The sequence below is a fragment of the Enhydra lutris genome, unplaced genomic scaffold (genome assembly GCF_002288905.1).
Source record: "Enhydra lutris kenyoni isolate GAN:26980312 unplaced genomic scaffold, ASM228890v2 scaffoldscaffold26, whole genome shotgun sequence".
Classification (NCBI taxonomy): Eukaryota; Metazoa; Chordata; class Mammalia; order Carnivora; family Mustelidae; genus Enhydra; species Enhydra lutris.
In genome coordinates, this window is record NW_019154110.1 from 21,930,451 (window position 1) to 21,953,939 (window position 23,489).

The following is a 23,489-nucleotide window of genomic DNA, read 5'->3' on the forward strand; positions in this document are numbered from 1 at the left end:
GATTGGATGGACAGATGGATGGATGGATGGGAAACAGGGAGGACCTAAGTGGAGAAGGACCTTGAATGCCATGCTATGGAGCCCGAACATTATGCCAAGGGCCATGGGGAGACACTGGAAGGCTGTAAGCCGGGAGAGACTTGCCAGGTTAGGGCTCTAGAAAGATCACCTTACCAGCAGTGGGAAGTAGTTTAGAGCTGATGACCTTGAGCAGAAGGCCATTTTTCTGGCAAATCCCAATTCTTCCCTCTGAGGAGCTTTACTCCTTTAAGCACTATGTTATTTCTCTCAGGGCAAGATGTGCGTTTCTATGTACATGTGGAGGTCCCTAGATGGAGGGGAACCTCGGGGTGGGTGTGCGCAGTGATGGGGAGACAAGTGGTCAAACACTGAGTTCTGGAGGAGAGGCCTCTCTTACAGGGGAGCAGAGCACCAGGAGGAGAGGAGCCGCACACTCCCCTTCCCCATGTCCAGGACGACCAGGCCCCCTTGGGCTTCCAGCCAGGCCCCCACACAGTGCCCCATTGTGCACCTGCCACCAAGGGAACACAGCCAAAAGGTGAGGCCAGTGTTGCATCAGAGTGCTAAGCCCTGGGATCAAGTGCTGGGCCAGCAGTGGAAGAGGTCTGGTCCCTCCTCTGGTATCATTGGTCTTTCCAGCCAGCAGGAGGGAGGGAAGGGAGTCACAGGAAGTGGCCCCAGGGGCCAGATAAGCTGAAGAAAGGAAAGCAGGGTAACTGGAAGGACAGAGAGTAGGTGGAGACTCACCCACCCCCACTTCCCCAAACACACACGAAAGGAGCCAGAGAGAGGCCCCAGGCCGTGCTGGAGACAGCATCTTTAAGCCGCGAGGAGCTCCGGGAGGGTCCCAGGACAAAGCAGTACCCACTATGCTGCCCTGCCTCCCCCTGCTTCTCCTGATGGGGCTGTCGGCAGGCACTGTGACAGCTGACGAGGAACTGGCACTCGGAGCGGAAGCAGGGTCCTGGATAACCTTGACCCTGGAGGTACTGGGGGGTGAGGCACGGGCTGGTCTGCGGTGGAGGGGGTGGGAGATCCCTTCCACAGCTGCCCAGAGAGCGGTTTGTACATTGTTAGCCATTTTGTTGGACTCCCCTCTGCAGGTAGGTTCAGGGCCACAGGCCCTGGCTGGGCAGACATCCAAAGGGGCAAGCATACATGGGAGCAACAGTGTGTGAGTGTGTATGTGTACGTGTGTGTGTTTGTGTTTTATGTCACATATGTTCTGCTCCTGGCACTGTCCTCAGTGCTTCATAAATATTGACCAGTTTAATCCTCCTATCAGCCTTGTGGGGAAGGTACCGTTACTATCACCATTGCACAGCTAAGGAAACCAAGGCACAGAAAGGTCAAACAGTTTGTCCAATGTTATGCAGCTTTAAAAGCACATTTGTCCGAGATCAGATTTGGTTTGTCTGTGCATCAGAGGAAATTTTCCAGAATTCCCTTTCAAGGGGGTCAACTTAGGGCAGGATCACTGTTAACATCTCCCACGTTTCTCTTATTTCATGATAATTACTTGGTCCGATGGCCACTGTCTTCTACTAAACGGTCCTGAATGTGGTCACTGGGGAGAAATCCAAAAATGACAGCATCTGGTCAGGACCCTGGGGCCACTGGAAGAGCCATCAAAGGAACGGCCATTGGTGGCGAGTTTCCTTCCTGCTTTGTCTGATGTGGAAGCGTGTGGAGTGGAGAAGACTGCAGGGTGCACAGACCAGGGTTCAAGTCCCAGCTTCTCCATGGACTCTGCGCGACCTTGAGAATCACTGCTGCTTTCTGGCCACCTGTGACATGGGAGGAGAATAAAATGATCCCCGAGGGTCTTTGCAGAGTCTGTGCCTAAAAGCATGGGACTTGGCCCAGGCCCAGCAAAGCCAAGTGGTGTGACGGGGAGCTCTCTTCACAGCCACGAGAGAAACATCCGCTTCCCCAGGTGCTGCTGGGCCTTCCACCTGCGAGCACCTCCCCCTGTAGCTGGGTCTCATAGCTGTTCTGTTCCCTGAGACACGGGTCTGGGAGTAGAGGAGCCATTCACACAGGAGGACTGAGGTGACAGAAGGAAGGAACAAGGCAGCCGTCAGGATGAGCGGATCACTGCCTCAGCCCTGGGGGGTCCCCCACCTGTCGTCATCCCTGAAGCTAGGCATTTGGGTTAAATGCATAAGGCAGGCTTCAGGTGGAGGAGGGGTCTTTCCTGAGTCAAGGGAAGCCAGGGTCCAGAAAGCCCAGGGAGGGCGGGAGAAAGATAAGACTTCATAAGTAGCCATTCTCTCCAACTTGCATATGAAGGCTGCCTTTTACCCCGGCAAAGTGGTTTTCGTGAGCTTTTCAGCAGTGGGTCCAAATCTCCAAAGAGACTTTTCCGGTTCCTAGCCAGGCTAGGTGACTCCAGCCTGAGACAGCTGCCCCAGTCCTTGACATCCTGCACAGGAGACAGACTGGAAGTGACTGAATTGGCCCAGGGCTTAGAAAGGGCCCCTCTTCAGCTTTTAGTATCCTGCACACATTGTGTTCTAAGCTCTGTGCCAGGTGCTGGGCACACAGAGATGTGACGATGGTCTGATGACTGTTACTCACTGTCACCCTCTCCACTAGCAAGCATCTCTCCCTCTCAACAGGGCTGAGAAGCCCTTTGGGGGCTCAGGTTAAGGCCAGAAAGTGAGGCCACACTTTTTGGCCAATATCACAAAGCCTGATGGAAAAACGAGAACTTCAGTTCAGCACCATTGGCCTAGACTTTTCGCCCCATCAGCTCAAGGACGACAATGTCTTTGCCCAGAGGAGTGGCCTCCACCCCAGGCCACATGCCATGTTCCACGTGGGAGGCCCAGGCTGTGGGGTAGGGTAGATCTGGGACCATGTGGGGAGTTTGGGAGGAAGAGAGGTCAGCAGCAGTGAGAGCGGGGGTGCTGGGGAAGCCCTCCCGCCTTGCCTATAGGGTGCCCACCGTGAGTTCCCCAGCTGCCCGCTCCTGTCTATGTTGGAAACATTTTCTATGATGGAGCAGAACCATGCTCTGGAGTCAGACTCCTTGTGTTCAAATTCTGCCTCCGCCGCTTCCTGCGTGACTTGGACAAGTCACTTACCTTCCGTGAGTCTCAGTTTCCCCATCCGTAGGTGAGGGATCAATCAGTCACTTCATACGGCATGTGCGAAGAGTAAGTGAGATTGTGTCTGCAGTGTTTGAGCCTTTGAGCCGGGTGACCTGGTTCAAGTTCTGGCTCCGTCTCTCACAACCTAGCTGGTGAGCTTGGGAGGACTAATGTCTCTCTGCCTCAGTGTCTTCATCTGTAAAATGGTGATTGTACAGGTTCTCACTTGGTGTGGCTTCAGGGAGGATTAAATGAGTTAATACGAGAAAGTGCTGGGCTCTGAGCCAGGAACGCAGGTGGTGGAACACTGTCTATGAATGATTGTGTCTAGGCGCCGTGCTGGCTAAAGAAGGCACCAGAGCCACCTGCCGGCACAGAGCCAGGGGGCATGATCCTGCTGTCGCTCAGGCTGCCCACCCTGTCCCGTGTCCAGCCCCAGCCTCTCCCGCAGCTCTAACAATGACGTCTCCGCCTCCCCAGGATGATGGCATTCACCTCCAGCTCCAGCAGGTGAAGAGGGGCAAAGCCAGCCAGTTCTTTGGGCTGATGGGGAAGCGGGTGAGAGGTGAGTGACAAAGGTGGGTGCTGTCCGGTGGGTTCTGAGCGGGTTTGATGACACCAGGCAGGGGCCCAGCTTCAAGCCCAGGCCTCCAGGAGCTGGTAGGGGTCGCCCGTGCCATAGGAATGATCGTCAAACCCGACACTTCAGAGAATTCATTATACCGGGCTACAGGTGTTAAATCCGGGGCTGGCTCAGGCATGTGGGGGTGCGGTCACCCTAAGGGTGAGGGAACGCCTCCCAGCCTGCTGGTGCCCTTGCCATCCATCCGAGGGATGACTCCAGAGACAGCTGGTGAAGCTGGGAATCAGTGTCTAGATGTGAGCCAAGCCACTGGCCAAGCTTTCGTAGTCGATTCTGTTTGGCTCAGATAGAATTCTTAAAATGAACCCGTGTTCCCTGAAGATATTCTTAATGCAGAAGTCATGTCCCAGGGGATCTGGACAGAGGGTAGTTCCTCCTTTTTCACTGTCTATATTATATCTCTATCTCTATTATATTATATCTCTATCTCTATATCTATACACACATTTAAGTGTTGTCAGTGAGGGTCTGAGGAAACTACCATTTTTATACCCTGTCAAGGACACGTTGGCAATCTCCATCAAAGCTGGAAGTACACATACCTTTTACCAATAGTCTCACTTCAGAACATGTACAAAATAGAAATGCTATTGATGCATGAATCTTAAGATATTTACATCAGAGTGTTTATTGCCAACTTGTTTGTAATAGCAAGAATTTGGAAATAACATAAAAACCATCAATGGAGGGGCACCTGTGTGGCGCAGTCACTGAGTGTCTGACTCAGTTTCGGCTCAGGTCATGATCTCAGGGTCCCGAGGTGGAGCCCCACATCAGGCTCCAGGCTCAGTGCGGGAGTGTGTGTGAGAGTCTCACTCTCCCTCACCCACCTCCAACCCACAGCTTGCACTTTCTCCCTCTCTCTCTAAAACAAATAAATACTTCTTTAAAAAAATTTTTTTTAAAAACTGCTTACTTACACACTTGTATAAGCAAATACATAGGGAAATTTCTAGAAGAATAAATATGAAACTGTCAACAGTGGTTACGTCTAGGCTGGGAAGGGGAAGTAAGGGAGAGAGAGTGAAAGGGACTTTAATTTTTACTATACAAACCTCTCATGGCTTGATTCTTTTTATAGTGGGCATGTACTCAAAGAGTGCTTTTTTTTTTTTAAGATTTTATTTATTTATTTGACAGACAGAGATCACAAGTAGGCAGAGAAGCAGGCAGAGAGAGGGGGAAGCAGGCTCCCTGCTGAGCAGAGAGCCCGATGCAGGGCTCGATCCCAGGACCCTGGGACCATGACCTGAGCTGAAGGCAGAGGCTTTAACCCACTGAGCCACCCAGGTGCCCCAAGAGTGCTTTTGTAATTAAAAAAAATATGCACATAAAAACAGAGAAAGCTGACTTATGACCAAACACTTCTGACCTTTGTTTTCTTCTCCACAAAATGTGTTCTCGACTGGGCCATTTCAGTCTCTTCGAAATCCAACACCCCATGAGGAACAGGGGATGGGGAGAACAGAGAAAGATTTATTGAGCACCTAGAATGCTCACATATGACATCTCACAACAACGTCCCCTTTATCACCAGCGGGAAAACTAAGGTTCAGACCTGTTACAAACTTTTCCAAGGATGTCCAAGCAGTGCCAGGCACCACAGACTCCAAAGTCTGTGCCCTTCCCAGGGCTCCACACTGTCTCCCCCCCATGAGCAGTCAAGCAGCCCAGCCATACGGGGATGATGGGAAGGGACTGGAATTCTGCCAACTACCCACCAAAGGCACCGAACCCCAAAGAACCATGAGCCCTTCCCGCCTCACCAAGCCCCTGGGGAAGCAGTGCGGCCCTCATTCCTTCTTTCTCTTTCCCCCAGGAATACCTCCCATCCAGCCAGACAGAAGAACAGGTAAGCATTGTCCAGATCTTCCCCTCAGCCTACTCCCCGGGGAGGGCTGAGCTGGCCAGGCCGCTAACAAGTCAGTGAGGTGGGGGAGACCCTCTGGCCAGGGGCACCCCATGCTGGCCTTGGAGGGGGCGGGGCCAGCACCGTTTGGCCACACGCTGGGCTTGCTGGCTGTCTCCTCAGAGAGGGGGTTTGGACATGTGGGGGGATTAGCTGCAGGGATAAGGAGGAGACAGTATGAATCCAGTTCTGCCAAAGGTTCAAAATTACTTTGGGTCTAAAGCCTGGGATTGGAAAAAGCTAACCAATCCATTCTGCACCGTGCACCTAGAAGGATCTGGAAAGTGCAAATCTGAGCAGCTAGTACCCTGCCCAAAATCCTTGGTGAAAAGAGGAAAAAAAAATCGAAAGAAAACCAACCAACTCTTACCCACCACACCCTCAGTACTCTCTCAGGATCAAGTTCAATGCTCTGACTACTCACCACATCCTCCTCACTGACTTGACTCTGGGCCCCACCTCCCCTCCCCTGAGTGCCTGCCCTACCCGGATGGAGCTGGTCTCCGTGGCCTGGGCGCCAGGCTGTCCTTGGCGCCCCGCCCTGCCCTGCCTCACCAGGTCACATGGGTGCTGTCCCCAGAGTAGACCCCCTCCCACCACAGACAGTAAAGGGTGGGCTGCCGCCTCTGTACCCACAACGCGAGCAGTTTCTATGAGTGGTGCTCATAGGTGTCTGTGGAGGGAAGGGCAAAGGGAGGGAGAATGCCAGAGAAAGGGGTGGGAATCAATGAATGACTCAGTGAATGAATGAACCAATCCACAATTTTTCCCTCAACTCCCACAACGCTTGAATGACTGCGTTCCAGCTCTGGTCCTGGCCCTGCCCTGCCCTTCTTGGGTCCCAGCACAGCCTTATTCTGCTGCACTCTTTCTCCTCTATCTCGTCTAGCTCCACCACCAGAGCATCCGCAAGGACAAATGGTGCAGGGCCTTGTGGACAGGGCGCAACTATCTACAGAAGGTAGGTGAGCTCTGGTGGATTGCAAGGGCATCAGGGGAAAGTGACCGACGCCTCTCTGCCCGTCTCCATGGTGGGGGCCAGGCAGACGGACAGACGGAGCAAGTTCCCCACAAGCCGCTGGGCAGATGTCCCATAGAAGAGAGCGGTTGAAGCACAGGGAGGAGGTCCCTTCAGTGATTTGGCGTGAGACAGCTGGAGTCCTGAAGCTGCACCCTCTCCACCCACCCCAGCACCCAGGCACACTCTGTCCCCGCCTCTCTCAGGACCAGCTGGAGCCACGAGAATCATGTGTGTTTTTCAGGCCCAGGAACATCCCCCTTATTCCCACAGTGATCAATGATTGTTAAAAGTCATGCCTTTAGCCTTGAGGTATTTCGTGTCCTCAGCAATTGTTAAGTGTGAATCACTCCAGGAGGGATCACACCCTAAGCAGCTACCAGCTAACACCTTCTGGCAGGGGTCACAACCCCAAAGGGGCCCAAGGGTACACTCAAGAAATGAATGAGCCGGCATGAAGGTAGATAAGAGACACAGGCGGGGGTGGGGATGTGGGGAAGATCAGAAGTTCAAGCCAGTAGGCCCCCCGAGCTCCAGTCAGCCTTCAGTAAAGCCTGACTTCTTCCCCCAGAGCTCATCCTTTAGCAGAATGCCCTTCCAGCTTCCCTGGTCCAACACCTGCTCCTTCCAACATAGGCTCTTGGGACTAAAGATGGCAAGTCCTCTCCTCCCCCCACCCAAGATTCTTTTCTAAATGTCTCAGCTATTCCATTCTAAGGCCATGGAAGTCATCTCAGTACCTAAATGGAAGTGAACGTCCCTGCACGCAGAGTGTGGGCAGGAATCCCATTTTTCAGGGATGGAAAGCTTGCCCGGAGTCACACAGTGAGCCAAGGACAGCCGGGGCTAAAGCTGAGTCTCCCATGACCTAGTCCACGGCACCTTCTGCATCTCTCAGAAGGCCTGCGGGCTTGCAAATACTGGATCACCACTTCCCTCTTCTTAGAGAGAATAGCTAAGGGGTGGCTCATCCAAGCTACAGACGTGCTTCCGGCTGAGAACTGGAAGATGTGGCAGATGGACTTGTAATTTGATCGTCCCAAATATCTATAGGCTGAGAGTTAGGGAAATGGAGGGTCCAGGGAGGAATGACTAGGGAAGCCCCCCCAAGGGTGGAGGAGACAGACAAGACTCCTAAAACCACTGTCACGTACAGAACTCTTCCTAGGCAGAGAGGACGAGGACCGCAGGTCAGAGTGAGCGCCCCCACTGCACCCTTCCTGGAGGACGAAACGCCCATCTCCTTCCCCGGACGATACAGCTGACAGCCAGCCAGGCCAACTCTCTTCTCATGTGTCTCCTGCACCCAACACTGGTGTGTCCCACCTGGCTTCCCTGAACTCACTGCAGTTCCTTCTAGAACTCTCGGTCCTAAGCCATGGTGATGCACACATGCACTGTTGTTCCAGTTGTGAGCTGCAGTGACCCTACTCTCCCCCCACGCTCAGCTCCCATCTCACTGCTGAGCAGGGCTGAGTGCCACGCACTTCCATGTCTCCTGTGCCTGGAACACAGGAGGGGCTCAATAAATGGACAAACAGTGAATAGTTTCTTCTCTGGTGCAGAGCAGAGGGCAGGGATGGCCGGGGTGCTACACCCTGCCATAAACTGCAGAGCAGCAGAACGGGGCGGGGATGGTGGTGCTTTTCCAGAACTGCAAAGGGAATAGTAAACAACCCTGGTCCCCACCCTCAGGCGGGAAAACAGGCTCGGGAAACAGGTAAGGACAGCCCCCACCAGAAAGCAGACACCGTCTCCCTACTCAGAGTCATCATTTCAACACCCCAAATCCGTCTTCTGACCTGGAGATTTGGGTCCCAGGTCCTTCATCAATTCTCATGCGTAAAGTGGCTCTTCAACTGCTTTGCTTTTGGGACCACAGGCAGTCAGGCATGCTCTGAGCACTGGGAAGAGCTCCAGGGGCACCAAACACTTCCTGCTCTCAGGGAGCCCCTCGTCTGATGGGGACACCACTGTCACTGCCTCTATGGTCCATGGGGCAGGATGCAGAGGACCCCGGGATGCTTGGAGAGAGGCACATGAGCTGGAATGAAATCGTGGAGGGCAAAGCTGGTCATCAACATGGAGGGCTACGTAAAGGAATGAGCTGGGAGTGGGGTGGGTTCAGCAGTAGAGGACAATTCGTGAATTCACTAAGCTGCATAACATTTGCCTCTAGGTCCCTCTCCCCACAAAGAGGAAATAGGTTAGACATTTTTTACAGGGATGTCTGATCCTTTGGGAGTGGGGTGGCCAGGCTGTTTTAGGAGGAGAAGGTGGCCCTGGAGGAGAGGGCAGGCCCTTCACCTGGGTGCTGGGGAAGGTTTTAGTGACGTCAGAGACCACTAAGGAGTGGCCAGGTGTCAGCACAACCAGCAAGAGTCCTCTGTTTGCCTTGTAATGAAACAGCCTCTATATTAAGACCTGACTAAACCTCAGGCCTCCCTGGTCTTCCTTCTCCCACCTTACCCATGCCCAGCGAGCCATCCAGGGGTGGGAGTGGTGCAAGCCCTCTCCAGGGCAGAATACCCCAGCGGACGCACTTATTCCATCCACTCCCGACCCCCTCACTCCCGGGGCACCCCCTGTGCCTTCCCCACCTCAGCCCACTCAGTGTTGTGGGCCCAAGAGGTGGTTCAGTCATTACCAAACTTGAAAGATGCACGAAGACTGAAGATTGTCTTTTTGTGTTTGAAGACTGGGACATTTAAAAGAAACTGGAGTCACCAAATATTTGGTGAGTTTCCTTTCTGTGCTGGCACTTAGCTGGGAACTCAGATGGCCCCGGGAGGACGAAGTCGGGGACACATTGGTCCTTGAAGACCTAATGCCCTTAACAGGGAGTTGAGATGTACAAAGCCCACGCCTTGCTCTCCACTGTTCTCCAACCTACCACGTCCCTCAAGCTTCTTGGTTCCTGCACATGCCATTCTGGGCAATTCTTACTCTGAAGTCAATTATCTCTGTAAAGCCCTCCCAAGCGGGGAACTACCCATTCTATGCCTCCTATGAGTTCCCCAAGACCCCTGAACATTCCTCCATGACACTTAACATATGATGTTCCCATCCCGTTTCTCTCAAGTACACAGACCACATCCCATTCATCTTTATCCCAGTGCCACTGCTAGTGCTTGCCCGGTGAGAGGTCCTTGGAGAGTATTTTAACAAATGACTCCCACTTCCGGTCCTCCAGGAGTCTCTGTCTCTAGAGAGCCACACTTCACACAAGTGCCTGAAATAAATAATAGCAGCTACCGCTTCTGGAACGTCTATCCTGTAGTTCTTGGACTCTGCGTGTCCCAATGCTGAACTCTTCACCTACTGCCCCAAGGCCACTCCTCACCGTGGTGGGCAACCCCACAAATGGTGCCTCCCTGTACTCTGCTGCCCCAACTAGAAACCTGGGAATTACCCTCCGCTCCCTACATGGAATATAATAAGCCCTGGTTCTTGGTTTCTCCAAATTCATCTCCAATTCCTCCCCCTCCACTACCACCCTTAATACAAACCAGTCTGGCTTTGCCCGGAAGGAGAAAGCCCCGGTAGACTTCCTTGCTTCCCATCTTACTGCCAGACCTGGCCCATCCATTCTTCACCGGGAGTCTGAGCTTTTAAAATGAGAAATTGGGTCATGCCATCCCCTGCTGGCCACGGTTCAGCTTCTTGGGATAAACCTGACAGTCTCATGAAGGCCTCCAAGGCCCTGTGTTCTCAGGTCCTTCCCCCTCCAGCCAGGCTTTCTCGAAGGCCCTCGCACACACACGAAGGACCCCCTTATACTGGGGTCTATACCTAGGCGTCCCCACTGTCTGAATGCTGCCGCCATCCCTTCTCTCTTCCTTGGACTAATTCCTCATTGTTCAGGCCCTAGAATATAGGCCCTTCCTCAGGCAGAGTCCCCTCTAGTTCTGCTCACACACCTTGTCCTTTTCCCTTCGTGGCACTGATCACAATTAGAAATCACATGTATTGGTATCTGTCTCCTCCAGAATGCAAGGTCCACATTTTTTTTTTTGTACAAATAAGCATTGGGTGTACAAATCGGGCATTCTGCAAGGCAGATTTCCTTCCACAATTATTGTCCTCCCCCTGCGATGAGGATAAGCCATGTGCTCGAAGTTATACAGGAAATGGCAGAGCCAGGATCTGAGCCCAGGTGCCTTTATGCCAACACCCAACCTCTCCCTGCTTTACTTGGTCTACACCATAATCACACAGACAAGTCTCACGCAGAATTAAGACTTCACAAGGAATTCCAAGGGGCGCCTGGGTGGCTCAGTCTGTTAAGCCTCTGCCTTCCACTGAGGTCATGATCCCAGTGTCCTTCGATGGAGCCCTACATTGGGCTCCCTACTCAATGGGAAGCCCACTTCTCCCTCTGCCTGACGCTCAGCCTACTTGTGCTATCTCTTTGCCGAGTAAATAAAATCTTAAAAAAAAAAAAAACAAACAAACAAACTTCACAAGGAATTCCTTTTTAGTGGGGCCAAATGAGTTGGTAGGAAGGAAATTTCCGAGAACCTGCCTCCATTGTACCAGTCATCTGGGAGGCTCCTTCCAGAGATCATTTTAGGAAGTGTTACTGTCTTCCTCTAGGAAAACTCCCACAGGGAGGAGGTTTTGAGAAGCTCTGATGTCAAGAAACATACCGATACTTTTTAACTGAGTGTCTTCCAAGTTCTAGGACTAAAGTATCCTTTTTGCCCATACTATTGTGTTCAATGCGGCACCCTTGGGGGTGGGGGTGCTGCTGGAAGTGTTGATTTCCCAGCAAAAACAGGAAAGGGAATAGACCAAGGCAGCTGCACTTTGAGACTAGGTATCGTGGAACGATGAAAGCTAGGTAGGCTGAATCCGCTTATGGACAGACTCGAAAGCCAGGATCTGGGACCTTAATGCAAGAAGCACTGGCGGGGCCAGGCGCCTGGGTGGCTCAGTGAATTAAGCCTCTGCCTCCGGCTTCAGTCGTGATCTGAGGGTCCTGGGATCGAGCCCCACATTGGACTCTCTGCTTGCCGGGGAGCCTGCTTCCCCTCTCTCTCTGCCTGCTGCTGTGCCTACTTGTGATCTCTGTCAAATAAAAAAAATCCTTAAAAAAAAAAAAAAAAAAAAGGCAGCACTGGGAAGCCGTGTGGTTGAGCAGGGATGACCAGCCAGGTCTAGAGGGCAGTATATCCTTCACTTTTCCTGATCCACTTCTCTAAGGAAGTAACTAAGATTCCCAGGCCAGGTAGGGACTTTAGAAGCAATCCGAGTGACAGCGAGACAAGCTGAATGGCCAAACAGGGCTCGAAGGGGTTCCCAAGCTCCCAGGCTCCCAGGCTCCCATTGTATGGAGTAGGAAGAGCGCCCCCTGGAGTTACACAGGGTGGTGGCCCTCGCCCACCCATCTGGTTCCCAGTCACAGGCAATCAGCTGACAGAACCTCTGGGGCCAAACTGAATTCCAGCTCTTTCGTTTCAAAAGTTCTCCTCCTGCATTTCCCCATTGCTGTGTATGGAACCATCCCCGAACAATGAACGGCTTACAACAGTCTTTCTCACAATTGCGAGGTTGGCAGGACTCAGCTGCATTTCTTTAGCTAACTGTGGGGTCAGCAGGGGTCACCACTGAGACCGCATTCAGTGGGGAGAGGTCTGGGATTTGGGTGCTATCGTCTGCAGCTTCTTGGTCCTCTCCCTCGTGGTCTCTCTCTTACACAGCCCTCACTGTTCACAATAGCTCAACCTTCTGCTTTGGAAAACATTTCCGCTGGTTTCCAACAGCCAAAGTGGAAGCTTGCCAGAGTATCACATTCTATTAATCACTCGATTAATCAAAACAAGTGAAAAGTCCAGCCCACCCTCAAGAAGGAAAAAAGTCTTACTGGGAGGAGCAGAACACATACCCAGAAATGGGAAACTGTTGGTGGCCTGCTCTGGAGAGGACCTACCACACCAGGTTTGTGTGAGTGTGCATGAGTGTGTAGCTTTCTAATAACTCTGAAATACACACATGGTGCTGTTCCCAGAAACCAGCACCGGGTTAAAGAAAGAGTAGCTTCTTGGACTGAACCGGACTTGTTGAGGATAAAGGTGTTTACATCTCACGGTGAGGATCTGGGAGGGGCCCCTGAGCTGATGTTGCGCAAGAGGCACGTTATTTTCTCCACTTCTGGGCACAAATAAACAAACCCCCCAGCCCCCAAATGGTAGCAGCAGGACCTACGTGGACAGGGATTGCACAAGACAGAAGAGACAACCAGCACCTGGGACATTTTTGTCACCACCGGGGAGTCCTTTGTCTCCTTATCGGTGACATTCATTGGCATTTTGTTGGAAGAGGCCACAAAGGAAGTGGGCAATTACACTGCCCCCAGCAGCAGGAAACAGTCTGGAAGAGGCGGTCAGAAAAGTCTGCAGCAGAAAGTTCTGGGGCAAAACCCATGGGTCTAGTACTAGCATTCCAGGATCCCCGTAAAGAGCAAGATAGTTTCTAGAATTCCTAGCACACGCCATACATTTAGCAAAGAAGGTTTCTCTTTATTCTAATAACGTGCAGAACCCTGGGCTGCATTTTGTATACACACACACTTGTGAGGCCGTGGGAGGAAGTCGAGAGCCAGTGAGTCAGGCCTGCTTCCCTGGTCACTCGGCTTCACTCGAGGGGACCTGTCATTTCAGCCTGCACATACAAGCCCATTCAGGGCCTTGGGGTGAGTGAAGGCAGGGTTCATACCTGCTCATGATCACTTTCTGTTTCAAACCAAAGTTTCTTTCTTTTTTTAAAAAAAGATTTTATGTATTCATTTGAGAGAAAGCAGATAGCAGACTCCCCACTGAGCAGGGAACCTGTGACTGGGTCCCAGGACCCTGGGATCATGACCTGAGCCAAAGGGAGTCACTTATCCGAGCCACCCAGGTACCCCAAACCAAGGTTTCTTATTTGACCCCAGTGTAGGAATGGACTTCAAAGGCTCAATTTTCTGAACATATCTATGCCTATTTGCCTCATGTGCGTTCAAGACGATCCAATGCTAGGGCTCTTCTCAAAAGGTCAGAAGAGAAAAAGGTAGAAAGGATCACTGCTGAGAGCTACACTGCTTGATCCAGGCACCGCTCACACAAACCCTGCTTTGGGAATGCCTTTCGGCTTATTGATTGCTCTTCAAATGCGGACAGGTTTAAAACTTCCTTGAAGTTACTAATATACCTCTAAGACGCACTCCACTCCACTCCGTCTTCCAGAAGGAACGTGTACTAGAAGCTAGCTGTGGTCTTTTCTACTGGCCTTTCACACGGAGCCCCAACCTTGACCTGAACCAACTGCCTTCACATTGATGGCATTCGAGGCCGTTCCTAACTGGAGGCAGGCAATCTGCCCAGAACTACAGGGACAAAACAAAGCCAAGTCAAAAGGATCCTCCTGCTCCATAAAGGGCAAGCCATCTTGTTAAACAATTCCTTGCCTCCCTATTACGCATCAAGAGACATGGAACTCACAGCAGCGTCAGAGGCCTCGTGACAGCATCATGAATGGGTTTGGAACCTGAGTCAGGGCCGGCTTTCCATGACCCAGAGGCAAGACCTCTGAGCCTCCAGCCTTCCCATGATGAAGAGGCAGAGAATATCCACCTTACAGAGGTGTGGTGAGGAGAGGAACCAGTCAAGCGATAGTGCTTACTGAACTGCTTATTCCTAAATCAGCAGCAGTGTCAGAATGGGGAACAGTGGCTGCTTCCTGGGTCTCTGGTCCCCCCAGTGCTACTTACAGGATGGACTAAAATCTTTCATTTGAAAGCTTCCACCGGTTTCATCACTTCCCTGGTAATGGAAGCCTCTAGGAGCACAGGGGCCTGTGGCTGAAGCCAGGAAATCTAACTAAAAAGGAAAGGATGATTAATCACTATAGAACTAAAGAAGTAGAGAAAGCAAAGAGCAGAGGGGATGGTGAAGTGCTCAGGGAGGATAGACCAAAGGGAGTTCTCGGCCCTCACTGCTGTCACCTTAGGCTCCCGGCCTCCCCACGCCACTCCAGTGCATTTCCACCGCGCTGGGGCTGACATGAAGGTCAGAGGCAGTGGGAAGGCACCCAGCATGCCAAGCATACAGGAAGCAACCAGCACATGCCAGGGTTCCCTTCTTCCTCCAGATACAGAGTAGGCATTGCTACTTCAAGGGTTTCAGAAGCTCCACCAGGAATAGCTCTGGACCTGCTCTGAGGAAGGAGTCGAACAGCAGGGCTGCTCTCCGGCAGGTAGTCAGAGGGGACAGTCTTACACAACACTGCTATGGAAGTAAACACTCTTGTTCCCATACCTGAGGGATTTAAACCAGAGAAACCTTCCTTTTATTTTTCGGTAAGGAAAGTCGGGTGGCAATAGGGAGTCTTGGGGGCCCGAAGTGGCACAAAACTTCAGGTGCCCTGACCTCTCAGCATCCAGTCACAAGGTTCAGATCACCTAGCCCGATGTTTTTGAAACATGAGGCAGAATTTCCCTTTGATACAAGTATGTAGAAGAGGGAGATCTGGGCATACATCAACCTAACAGTGTAAAAAGGGTCTTTTTGTAACCTCAAATTTCTCTTCAACCTAGTCTCTGCCCATGGTACATGGCATACAGGACTCTAACCTTACAAGAGAGAACCTTTATTCACTGGGATGGGTTCTCAACCCTTCCATGGTGAGCAAAACCACCCCGGCAAATACAACTTCCAGCGTCAGATAAGTGCTGGCCCCAACTGCCTGCCCTGGGTAAGTGCCACAAGACAAGGGGGCTTTCAGAAATCCTCTCAAGCAGAGAATCCATGACTGGAGGTGACAACGCTCACTAATGGCAAATGAACTCCGAGACAGGGATAAACCAGCCCGCACCCCATCCCAAGTATCCGCTGTACCCCGTCTATCCTTTCTGCCGTGACTTCGCCCTTGAAATCACAGGAAAATGAGCTTAAGATTGAGTAACAAACAGAGGCGTGAGGCTGGCTCAGTAGGAAGCACATGCGACTCTTGATCTTGGAGTTGTGAGTTCAAGTCCCACGGTGGGCATATAGCTAAAAAAAAGGAATATGGTCTTGTCAATGCTATGCGTACCTCTTAGCTGCAACCAAGTGAGGCAGAGAGAATTCATCCCACCAACTAGACAAGTTAAGAGTAATCACTCTCTCTATAGCCTGCATCAGAGCAAAATTCCTCAGCCACAAACCACATCCATCAACAGCCAGCTCACTGCTGGGGAAGATAAACGCCAAGCATGCTTGCCATCAGTAGCAGGTCGGCTGCCCCATTTCCAGACTTAAGGAAGAGCTCCCGAGTGCAACAGGCTTGAGCAGAGAACATGCTTTATTGAGGAGTAGATAGAGAACAGCACATTCTACCACATGTGGGGAAGGGTTAGCTTCGGTCAAAGACCTTTACCCCTTAAGAAAACCCGCAGTGAAGTTGCTTTTGGATAAACGTTAACAGTGACACTGAAACTGGCGGGGAGCTGCCACCGGAACATGCTTAAAAGGAGCTCCCCCCAACCCACAGTGAGTATAAGTAGTGTACAGAGAGGACGAGAGAAAGGCACAAATGACCAGAGTTGGGACTGTGGGGAGGGCTCCACACTCAGACAGCAGTGTTGGAGACCAAGTTGGGAAGGGGAGCACATGTCCTACATCCAGAGCTGCCCCCAAGATAGCGGGTTATAATGAGCTGGAGAAATTAGAGGGAGCGGCTCTTCCTTTGCTTGAGGCCAAAAATAGGAGAGCAGAGACCCGGGCGGGGAACGGTGTCAAATCCCAAAAAGGAAATGGAGTTCTTGGAAGGGCAGGAGCACTTCGGTTCAAGGGAGGGTGAGGCGCAGTGGGAGAAGCAAATGCTGGGTGGGGGGGGCGGGTGGCCGTGGCACTCTGCCTTGCTGAGTCAAGGGCTGAGAGGAGAGCCGGAAGTCAGGTGCAATCATTTCCTACTTCTCTGAGGAGGTTCGGGCAAAAATCAATGCAACCGAGGCAGAAGTACAGGTGTGCCAGATCTGAGCAACAGGTATGGGGGGGGGAGCGCAGGGAAGGGGAGGTTTCTGTACTCTAAATGAACCGGTTAGCATGCAGCATGAGAGGGAGAACCGGACACTGTTTGGCCCCTGCAAATGACAAAAGGGGCAGGGGATCACAAGAGAGGAAAACATTTAGGGCTGGGCACTTTCTGGTGAGGCAAAAAAGGACTCGTTCCCTTCCACCAACACACAGCCCACCGGTGAACTCAAATCAAAGTACAGAATCACCACCTGTCAATTCTCCTCTCCATTTCATTCGGATAAATTATGTGCAGTTGCCAAGACGAGTCCCTGGGAGAGGCTAAAAAAAATACTGGTCTCTTGTCAGCTTGACACTGATCAAAACCCGGCCTCTTTCAATAAAAATGGTGGAAAAAAATTTAAAGTGAGCTAAAATACAAAGGGAATGGACCCCTCCCAGTACACACAGTCAGAAATGTTACCTCTTCCCTGCGCTCCCCCACCCCCCAAAAAACCACATGTAAGGAGGAACTGGAAAGGTCTTGGTGGTGGCAAACCATGGTCTGGAAGTCTGGTGACCCGGCAGCAAGAAGCACTAGTACAAAGTTTAGAAGACACAACACAACCTCGTGGGGCTAGAGGACATGAGGAGAACCAGTGACTGGACAGGTACAGTACCAAACAGAACACCTTGGGTCAGTGCTACGAGGGATCTGCTCTCAAGTTTAACAGAGATCCCATCCAGGCAACCTCACTGAGGCCGAAACAGCAGTTCCTCAGAACCAGCGTCTGCAGTGAACACGAGGGTCGGAGCCAGGACAGTCCTGAGGGGGGTGGCCTTCCCAAAGGATACTGTACTTGCCAATCACAAGAGCAACAGAAATGACAGACAGATCCCTAGGGTACGGATTCCTACTGCTGGGGTTCGCTGGCTCAGAGTAACAGGTCACTTTAAGTGCCCTTGGGAGGGGTCCATTTTAAGCAGCTTGGATCCATGGTTTTATTGGAGTTGGATCTTTTGGCCTCTTTGGCTATCCACTCGTCAATCAGGTCCTGCGGGAGAACAACAGGAAGAATGACTTTACACATTCAACGAAAAAATGTCTTTATATACGGATTCCAAAATGCCTGTTAGTGAAGGAGGAATCTCCAAAGGTTTAATGATACACTATGGAGGGAAACAGGTATAAAAATGTTATCTTTTAGGGGCGCCTGGGTGGCTCAGTGGGTTAGGCCGCTGCCTTCGGCTCAGGTCATTATCTCAGGGTCCTGGGATCAAGTCCCACATCCGGCTCTCAGCTCAGCAGGGAGCCTGCTTCCCTCTCCGCCCCCCCCCCCCGCCTCTCTGCCTACTTGTGATCTCTGTCAAATAAATAAATAAAAGCTTTAAAAAAAATTATCTTTTGATTTAGAAAATGCTTTCCTACAAAAACCCATTGCTGCTGACTCTGTCCTCAGAAAGAACGGAAATTATTCACCTTCCATTATAGGTTTGTCAACTAAAACAAATTAAAAGCACTTACATGAGGGACACCGGGGAGGCTCAGGAGGTTGGGCAGCCGACTCTTAGTTTCGGCTCAGGTGGTGACCTCAGGGTTGTGAGATCAAGCCCAGCAACAGGCTTCATGCTCAGATATACATATACATATATAATATTATATTAATTATCATTATATTATATATATATAATATATACCTTTTAAGTGCACTTCCACAAAGATATTTTAAAATATTTTTAAAAGAGAAAAAAGTGCACAAGCCCTGGAGTTTGTGAGGATTCCCCTCAAGCGGGTGGGGAATTTGCTCCAATCTAAGAAAATCGTTAGGACAAAAGTGCTGTGTGACACAAAGCTGCTTAACTGAGCTCCTTTGCTTGTGTCATCCAAATCAGAGACAGGAGCTTACTCAAAGCTTCAGATAAAGGATAAGATAAGAAGTAAGCCCAACAAGCTTCACTGCAGGCTCAAAAAAAAAAAAAAAAAACCCAAAAAAAAGGTACATGTAGGCAAATTCCATTAAGAAGAGAAGGCTAGGGACACCTGGGTGGCTCAGGTGGTAAAGTGTCTGCCTTCGGCTCAGGTCACGGTCCCAGAATCCTGCTTTGGGCTTCCTGCTCAGCGGGAAGCCTGCTTCTCCCTTTGCCTGCTGCTCCCCTTGCTTGTTCTCTCTCTCTGACAAATTAATAAATAAAATCTTAAAACAAAACAAAACAAAAAAAAGAGAGAGAGAGAGAAGGCTACTTTTAGAGTATTAAGGCCCCATTTTGCTCTGCTAGGTCTCAAGAGACATTCAGCACTGAGCCAGCAGCTGACAAAAAAACTTTACCTGTCTCTTTAAAACTAGGTGTTTTCCTTTCCAGTACTTGAGCATCTGAAGGGCTTGCAGAGTGCTGACAATGTCCACAGGATTCACAGCTGTCTCCTGGCTAATTTCTGAAACAGAAGCACTACTGAGAACCAGGCCAAAGTACAGACCTACACCTTCACTGACCCCCACCAACCCAAGCCCCTCACCCCGCTTAGAGGAAACCCAGACAAATGGAGTCGGATACTTAACCCAACCTGCTCAGAAAAAGCTTACAAAGCACTTAACTTGACGGGTCCTAATAACTATGAAAGAGAAATACAACAGCAAGAAATCACTCTGACCCGTACAGAAATCAAGGTCAAAAACAGACCTACTTTCTTCCACCCTTACATAAATATACAGGCATATCTTATCAGGTCCTACATTTCCCAAAGAATTGGGAAAAGAAAAATTCACATTCTTCTTCCTTCTGGACTTTCGTTTAAGAACTAGCGTTAACCACTCCAGGTTTGTGAAACCAAAATCATATAGCCATTCCCAAAGGGCCAAATGCTCTGGAATCCTTCGGCACTTTTGGGAGGGTCTCTGCAGTGGCCTGCATCCAGGGGACATCTGTTCTCCTGTTCAGATGAAGCACTGAGGGCTTTCTCTTTGCAGGTGACCAAGCCGAGCAGGGCCAAGGAGAAAAGAGGAGAAAAGCTGGAATGTCCAGTGCCATTAACATCTTGGGTATCAATGATCCTCAAGAGCCAAAAACCAACCTTTGATAGAAATCTCTTTGCCTTGGAAATTATGCAGGTAACGGAGAAGCACTTCTTTCCAGTAACTGCGATAGCTTATGAGCCCCAGGTCGGAGAGGGGACGTTCCGGGGAGCCGACTTTTTCTTCCACTTTGGAAAGCAGGTAACCTAGCGAGAAACAAAATGCAGACACTGTATTTCATGCTAACTGCAAACACTGCTATGTCAACACAGAAAGCTTAAGGACAGGCTGCTTCATGGTACCAACTAGGGGTCAGACATTCAAGCTGGGGCAGTGACTGTACAGAGTGCTGCCTTGGGCTAAGCCAAAAGGGGAGAATGGTGTGTTTGCATTTAGCTGTAAATGACATTAAGAAAACTATGGAAGGCTTCACAAGATAAAAATGTTAATAACAACAGTAATCGGTAGGTGTGCGCTGGAACAGAGATGGGGAGCCATTTCATTATGTCACTTTTTATGTTTTTTGAAATGTTTCAATTTTAAGAATAGATTATCTCAGTAATGGGTATCTTGCAGCCTCTGGTTCTAACATCTGAACACCTAATGTTAAATATTACGGAGACGCAGTCCGCAAAATGCACGCTCTGCCAAATGATCGTGGAAAACTAATGGGCTTTCAATAAATAGGAAAAGAAATACAAGAGATAGGAGTGGGAACTTTTCAGATTAAAAGGGATTTACAAGCCACATCTATCAATCCCAATGTATCAATTCTATTTGGAGCTAAGTAAAAATAATTACATGTGCGTTTTCTTTAAAAGGAAGAAAAAAAATCAGAAAATCGGGGTAATTTGAATACTGTAACTTAGGGTATTAAGTATCTTGGGGAGGTTTGGATTTTTTTTTAACATGAAATAGAACTTATCTGTTAGAGATGTGAAAGTAACAGGTTGAGAATAGAGGTAAAACAAGACTGACCATGAAACGTTAATCATACGTTACAAGGGCTTTTATTATCTATTCCACACTTTTTTTTTTAAAGATTTTTATTTATTTATTTGACAGACAGAGATCACAAGTAGGCAGAGAGGCAGGCAGAGAGAGAGGAAGAAGCAGGCTCCCTGCTGAGCAGAGAGCGTGATGCGGGGCTCGATCCCAGGACCCTGAGATCGTGACCTGAGCTGAAGGCAGAGGCACTTTAACCCACTTAGCCACCCAGGAGCCCCTATTCCACACTTTTATATACGTTTGAAAATCTACATAAAATCAAGTTTATAAAATAGGCATCACCTTTTCCAAGATATAGGGCCCCCCTCCTCCGTGGGCTGTGCCACTTCCTGATTTCATCACTTCCCACAGCTGGAAGGCAATGGACTGGAAGGCTAACTCTAAGAATTATAATTCTGACTAGAGTGTTGTAGGACAGGGAACACTGAATGAAATACAGTTGACTCGCATCATTTATACAGGTGTTACGTTCTGCAAAGTCATGGCAAGCACTGAGTTAGCGAATACTGAACCACTGCTCCTAGGGGAACCTGGGTTAGGTTTCTGTAAGCCTCTGGTCATATTTTCATCAACCTGTCATTATGTTACCTTGTCTTAGGTGTCTCTGTTTAACAATACCTTTTTAAATATACACGGTTGACTCATTAGCATCGAACTCCCGGCCAACAGCACAACAACCTTGTGTTCTGGCACTACACCTAGGGGCCATTTAAAATTAGCAACAAGGGACTCCTGGGTGGCTCAGTCGGTTAAGTATCTGCCTTCAGCTCAGGTCATGATCCCAGGGTCCTGGGATGGAGTCCCACTTCAGGCTCCCTGCTCTGCACGGAGTCTGCTTCTTCCTCTCTGCCTGATGTTTCCCCCTGCTTTGTGCTCTCTCTCTGACAAATAAATAAAATCTTTAAAAAATTAAGTAAGTAAGTAAGTAAATAAATAAATAAAATCAGCAACAAGGGCACCTGGGTGGCTCAGTCTGTTAAGTGTCTGCCCTCAGCTCAGATCATGGTCCCAGGGTTGTGGGATCAAGTCCCACACTGGGCTCCCTGTTCAGTGGGGAGCCTGCTTCTCCCTCTCCTTCTCCCTCCTCCCTCCCCCACCCTGCCTCATGCTGTTTCCGTCTCAAATAAATAAAATCCTTTAAAAAATTAAAGGGGCACCTTCGCAGCTCAGTGGGTTAAGCCTCTGCCTGTGGCTTAGGTCATGATCTCAGGGTCCTGGGATCGAGCCCCGAATCGGATTCTCTCCTCAGCAGGGAGCCTGTTTCCCCCTCTCTCTGCCTGCCTCTCCACCTACTTGTGATCTCTCTGTGACAAATAAATAAGATCTTTAAAAAAAATTAAAATAAAATCAGCAAAAAAATGCACAAAAATATGAAAAGCATGGCACTAACAGACTGAAAAAAACATGTGTTTACATGGAGAGCCAAAACAAGGCACCTGCTTGTTTGACCGGAGCAGAGAAATGTGGTGACTTCCTTTTTGCAGCTGTGTGCACATCCACAAGTGACTGTAGACATGCCAAGAGTACAGATTTGGGGATTAAAAATAAATTCGAGTAGGCAAATTCCCAAATACAGAAAACACTACTAAAGAGGCCCTAGGCCTTTATCAGGTACATGGATTGCCACTGGACAAGTCCTTACAAAACTGAAATCCCTAACCCAGGAACAGATTTGAAGCCTTCAGCATACATGTGCTGTTCCTTGTCTCAAATGGGGATAATCAGGAACCTTCTGTCCTATCCCCTACTTGCCCCACCATCAGGTAGCGACTGAGGCCTGCATTCACTGAAGGTTCCAGGTACACCGGCTGACCCAGGACCTTCAGATTTTGTCCACACATCCGTCCTCTTGCTGCGTGCCAGGCACCAGAGACCCAATTGCTCCCATCGCCCCCACGGCTTGCGGAGCTCAGGCCGCAGCAGTCGCACTTACTGAAATCGATGAGCATCTTGCCATAGCCCTGTCTCATGTACTGAGGCATGGTGAGGATACACGACACGTTGTAGTTGAGGAATGAATTCTTTTCCTACAGTCAAGAGCAAAACAGATGAGACCACATCAGGAGAGCTTGGAACCCAAGGTGTCAGGAGTCCCACAAACAGAAAATAAGGCTGCTGGCAAACTGTCTGGACAGGGAGTCCCAGGGAGTGGCTGTCACACTCACAGCTGTTCCACCCACACTGGTTACAATAATGGCCAAAGCCAGCCATGGCAGGCTCCCCCTTGCTCGGAGACCAGTATCAATTTAAGGGGGGCTGACGGAGTTCTTTCTAGTCAGAGCAAGGCCAGGAGGGGTTGACTGTGGAGTCGGTCAGGGCAACCCTCTGTAAATGTAATTTTTCAAAAGGGGACTGGCTAGTGGAAAAGAGAGGGATCCCCACCAGGAAGCCTCCAGTTTGGACGGGAGTGAAGAAACACTCCCATCACATACTGTCCGGTTCCGTTTACGGAAAATGTTCATGACAGGCAACTCCTAGAGCCAGGCGGCTGGTGGGGGCTGGCAGCGGCTGAGCGGCAATGGTCAGGGCTGCTTGCTGGGGTAACGAAAACAGAGCAGGGGGGCCTGCATGGTTGCTGCGCTATTCTGGCAATACAAAAGCCACTGAGGTACAGGCTTTAAATGAGTGAAGTGTGTGGCATGTGAATCAGATTTCAAGAAAGTTCCTACTAAAAAGTCAAAAGCAAAACCTGGCCTTCAGCTTTCAAAAGCACAGTGGTGTTATCACAGAGTAAGCCCAGCTAGAAAACCAGGCAAAAGGAATATATTCCTGGTTTTAAGCTAATAACAGAGAGCAAAGCCAGGAGCGCT

At 50.1% G+C, this 23,489-nt stretch overlaps 2 protein-coding genes across 9 annotated transcripts in view; one reads left to right on the forward strand and one right to left on the reverse strand.

Moving 5' to 3' along the window:
• Positions 1-796: 796 nt before the first annotated feature.
• LOC111151772 (tachykinin 4 (hemokinin)) lies at positions 797-10,964 on the forward strand. 3 transcript variants are annotated; one of them, XM_022509968.1, is made up of 5 exons: positions 797-1,007; positions 3,597-3,681; positions 5,579-5,611; positions 6,558-6,629; positions 7,843-10,964. In XM_022509968.1, exons 1-5 carry the CDS (start codon positions 891-893, stop codon positions 7,884-7,886), a joined length of 351 nt encoding a protein of 116 aa, XP_022365676.1. In that variant the 5' UTR covers positions 797-890; the 3' UTR covers positions 7,887-10,964. The 3 variants fall into 3 exon arrangements, with proteins under 3 accessions (XP_022365676.1, XP_022365677.1, XP_022365678.1); XM_022509969.1 differs by having other exon boundaries at positions 7,855-10,964; XM_022509970.1 differs by lacking the exon at positions 7,843-10,964 and having other exon boundaries at positions 6,475-7,835.
• A 5,025-nt stretch (positions 10,965-15,989) lies between these two features.
• The window catches only part of LOC111151527 (lysine acetyltransferase 7), a 33,341-nt gene continuing 25,841 nt past the window's right edge, over positions 15,990-23,489 (reverse strand). For all 6 annotated transcript variants that reach the window (XM_022509578.1, XM_022509577.1, XM_022509582.1 and 3 more), the window contains 4 exons: positions 22,613-22,706; positions 19,731-19,877; positions 18,988-19,094; positions 15,990-17,715 (listed from right to left, as the gene is read on the reverse strand). In XM_022509578.1, the coding sequence (XP_022365286.1) occupies positions 17,614-17,715; positions 18,988-19,094; positions 19,731-19,877; positions 22,613-22,706 (450 nt within the window). In that variant the 3' untranslated portion in view covers positions 15,990-17,613. The remainder of the gene's footprint in view (positions 17,716-18,987; positions 19,095-19,730; positions 19,878-22,612; positions 22,707-23,489) is intronic.

Excerpts from the sequence above, each read along its gene's own strand:
- LOC111151772 (XM_022509968.1), top strand. The coding sequence starts at position 891 with ATGCTGCCCTGCCTCCCCCTGCTTCTCCTGATGGGGCTGTCGGCAGGC. Across the intron at positions 1,008-3,596 it reads GGATAACCTTGACCCTGGAG|GATGATGGCATTCACCTCCA; the intron begins GTACTGGGGGGT and ends CCGCCTCCCCAG. Across the intron at positions 5,612-6,557 it reads CCAGCCAGACAGAAGAACAG|CTCCACCACCAGAGCATCCG; the intron begins GTAAGCATTGTC and ends TATCTCGTCTAG.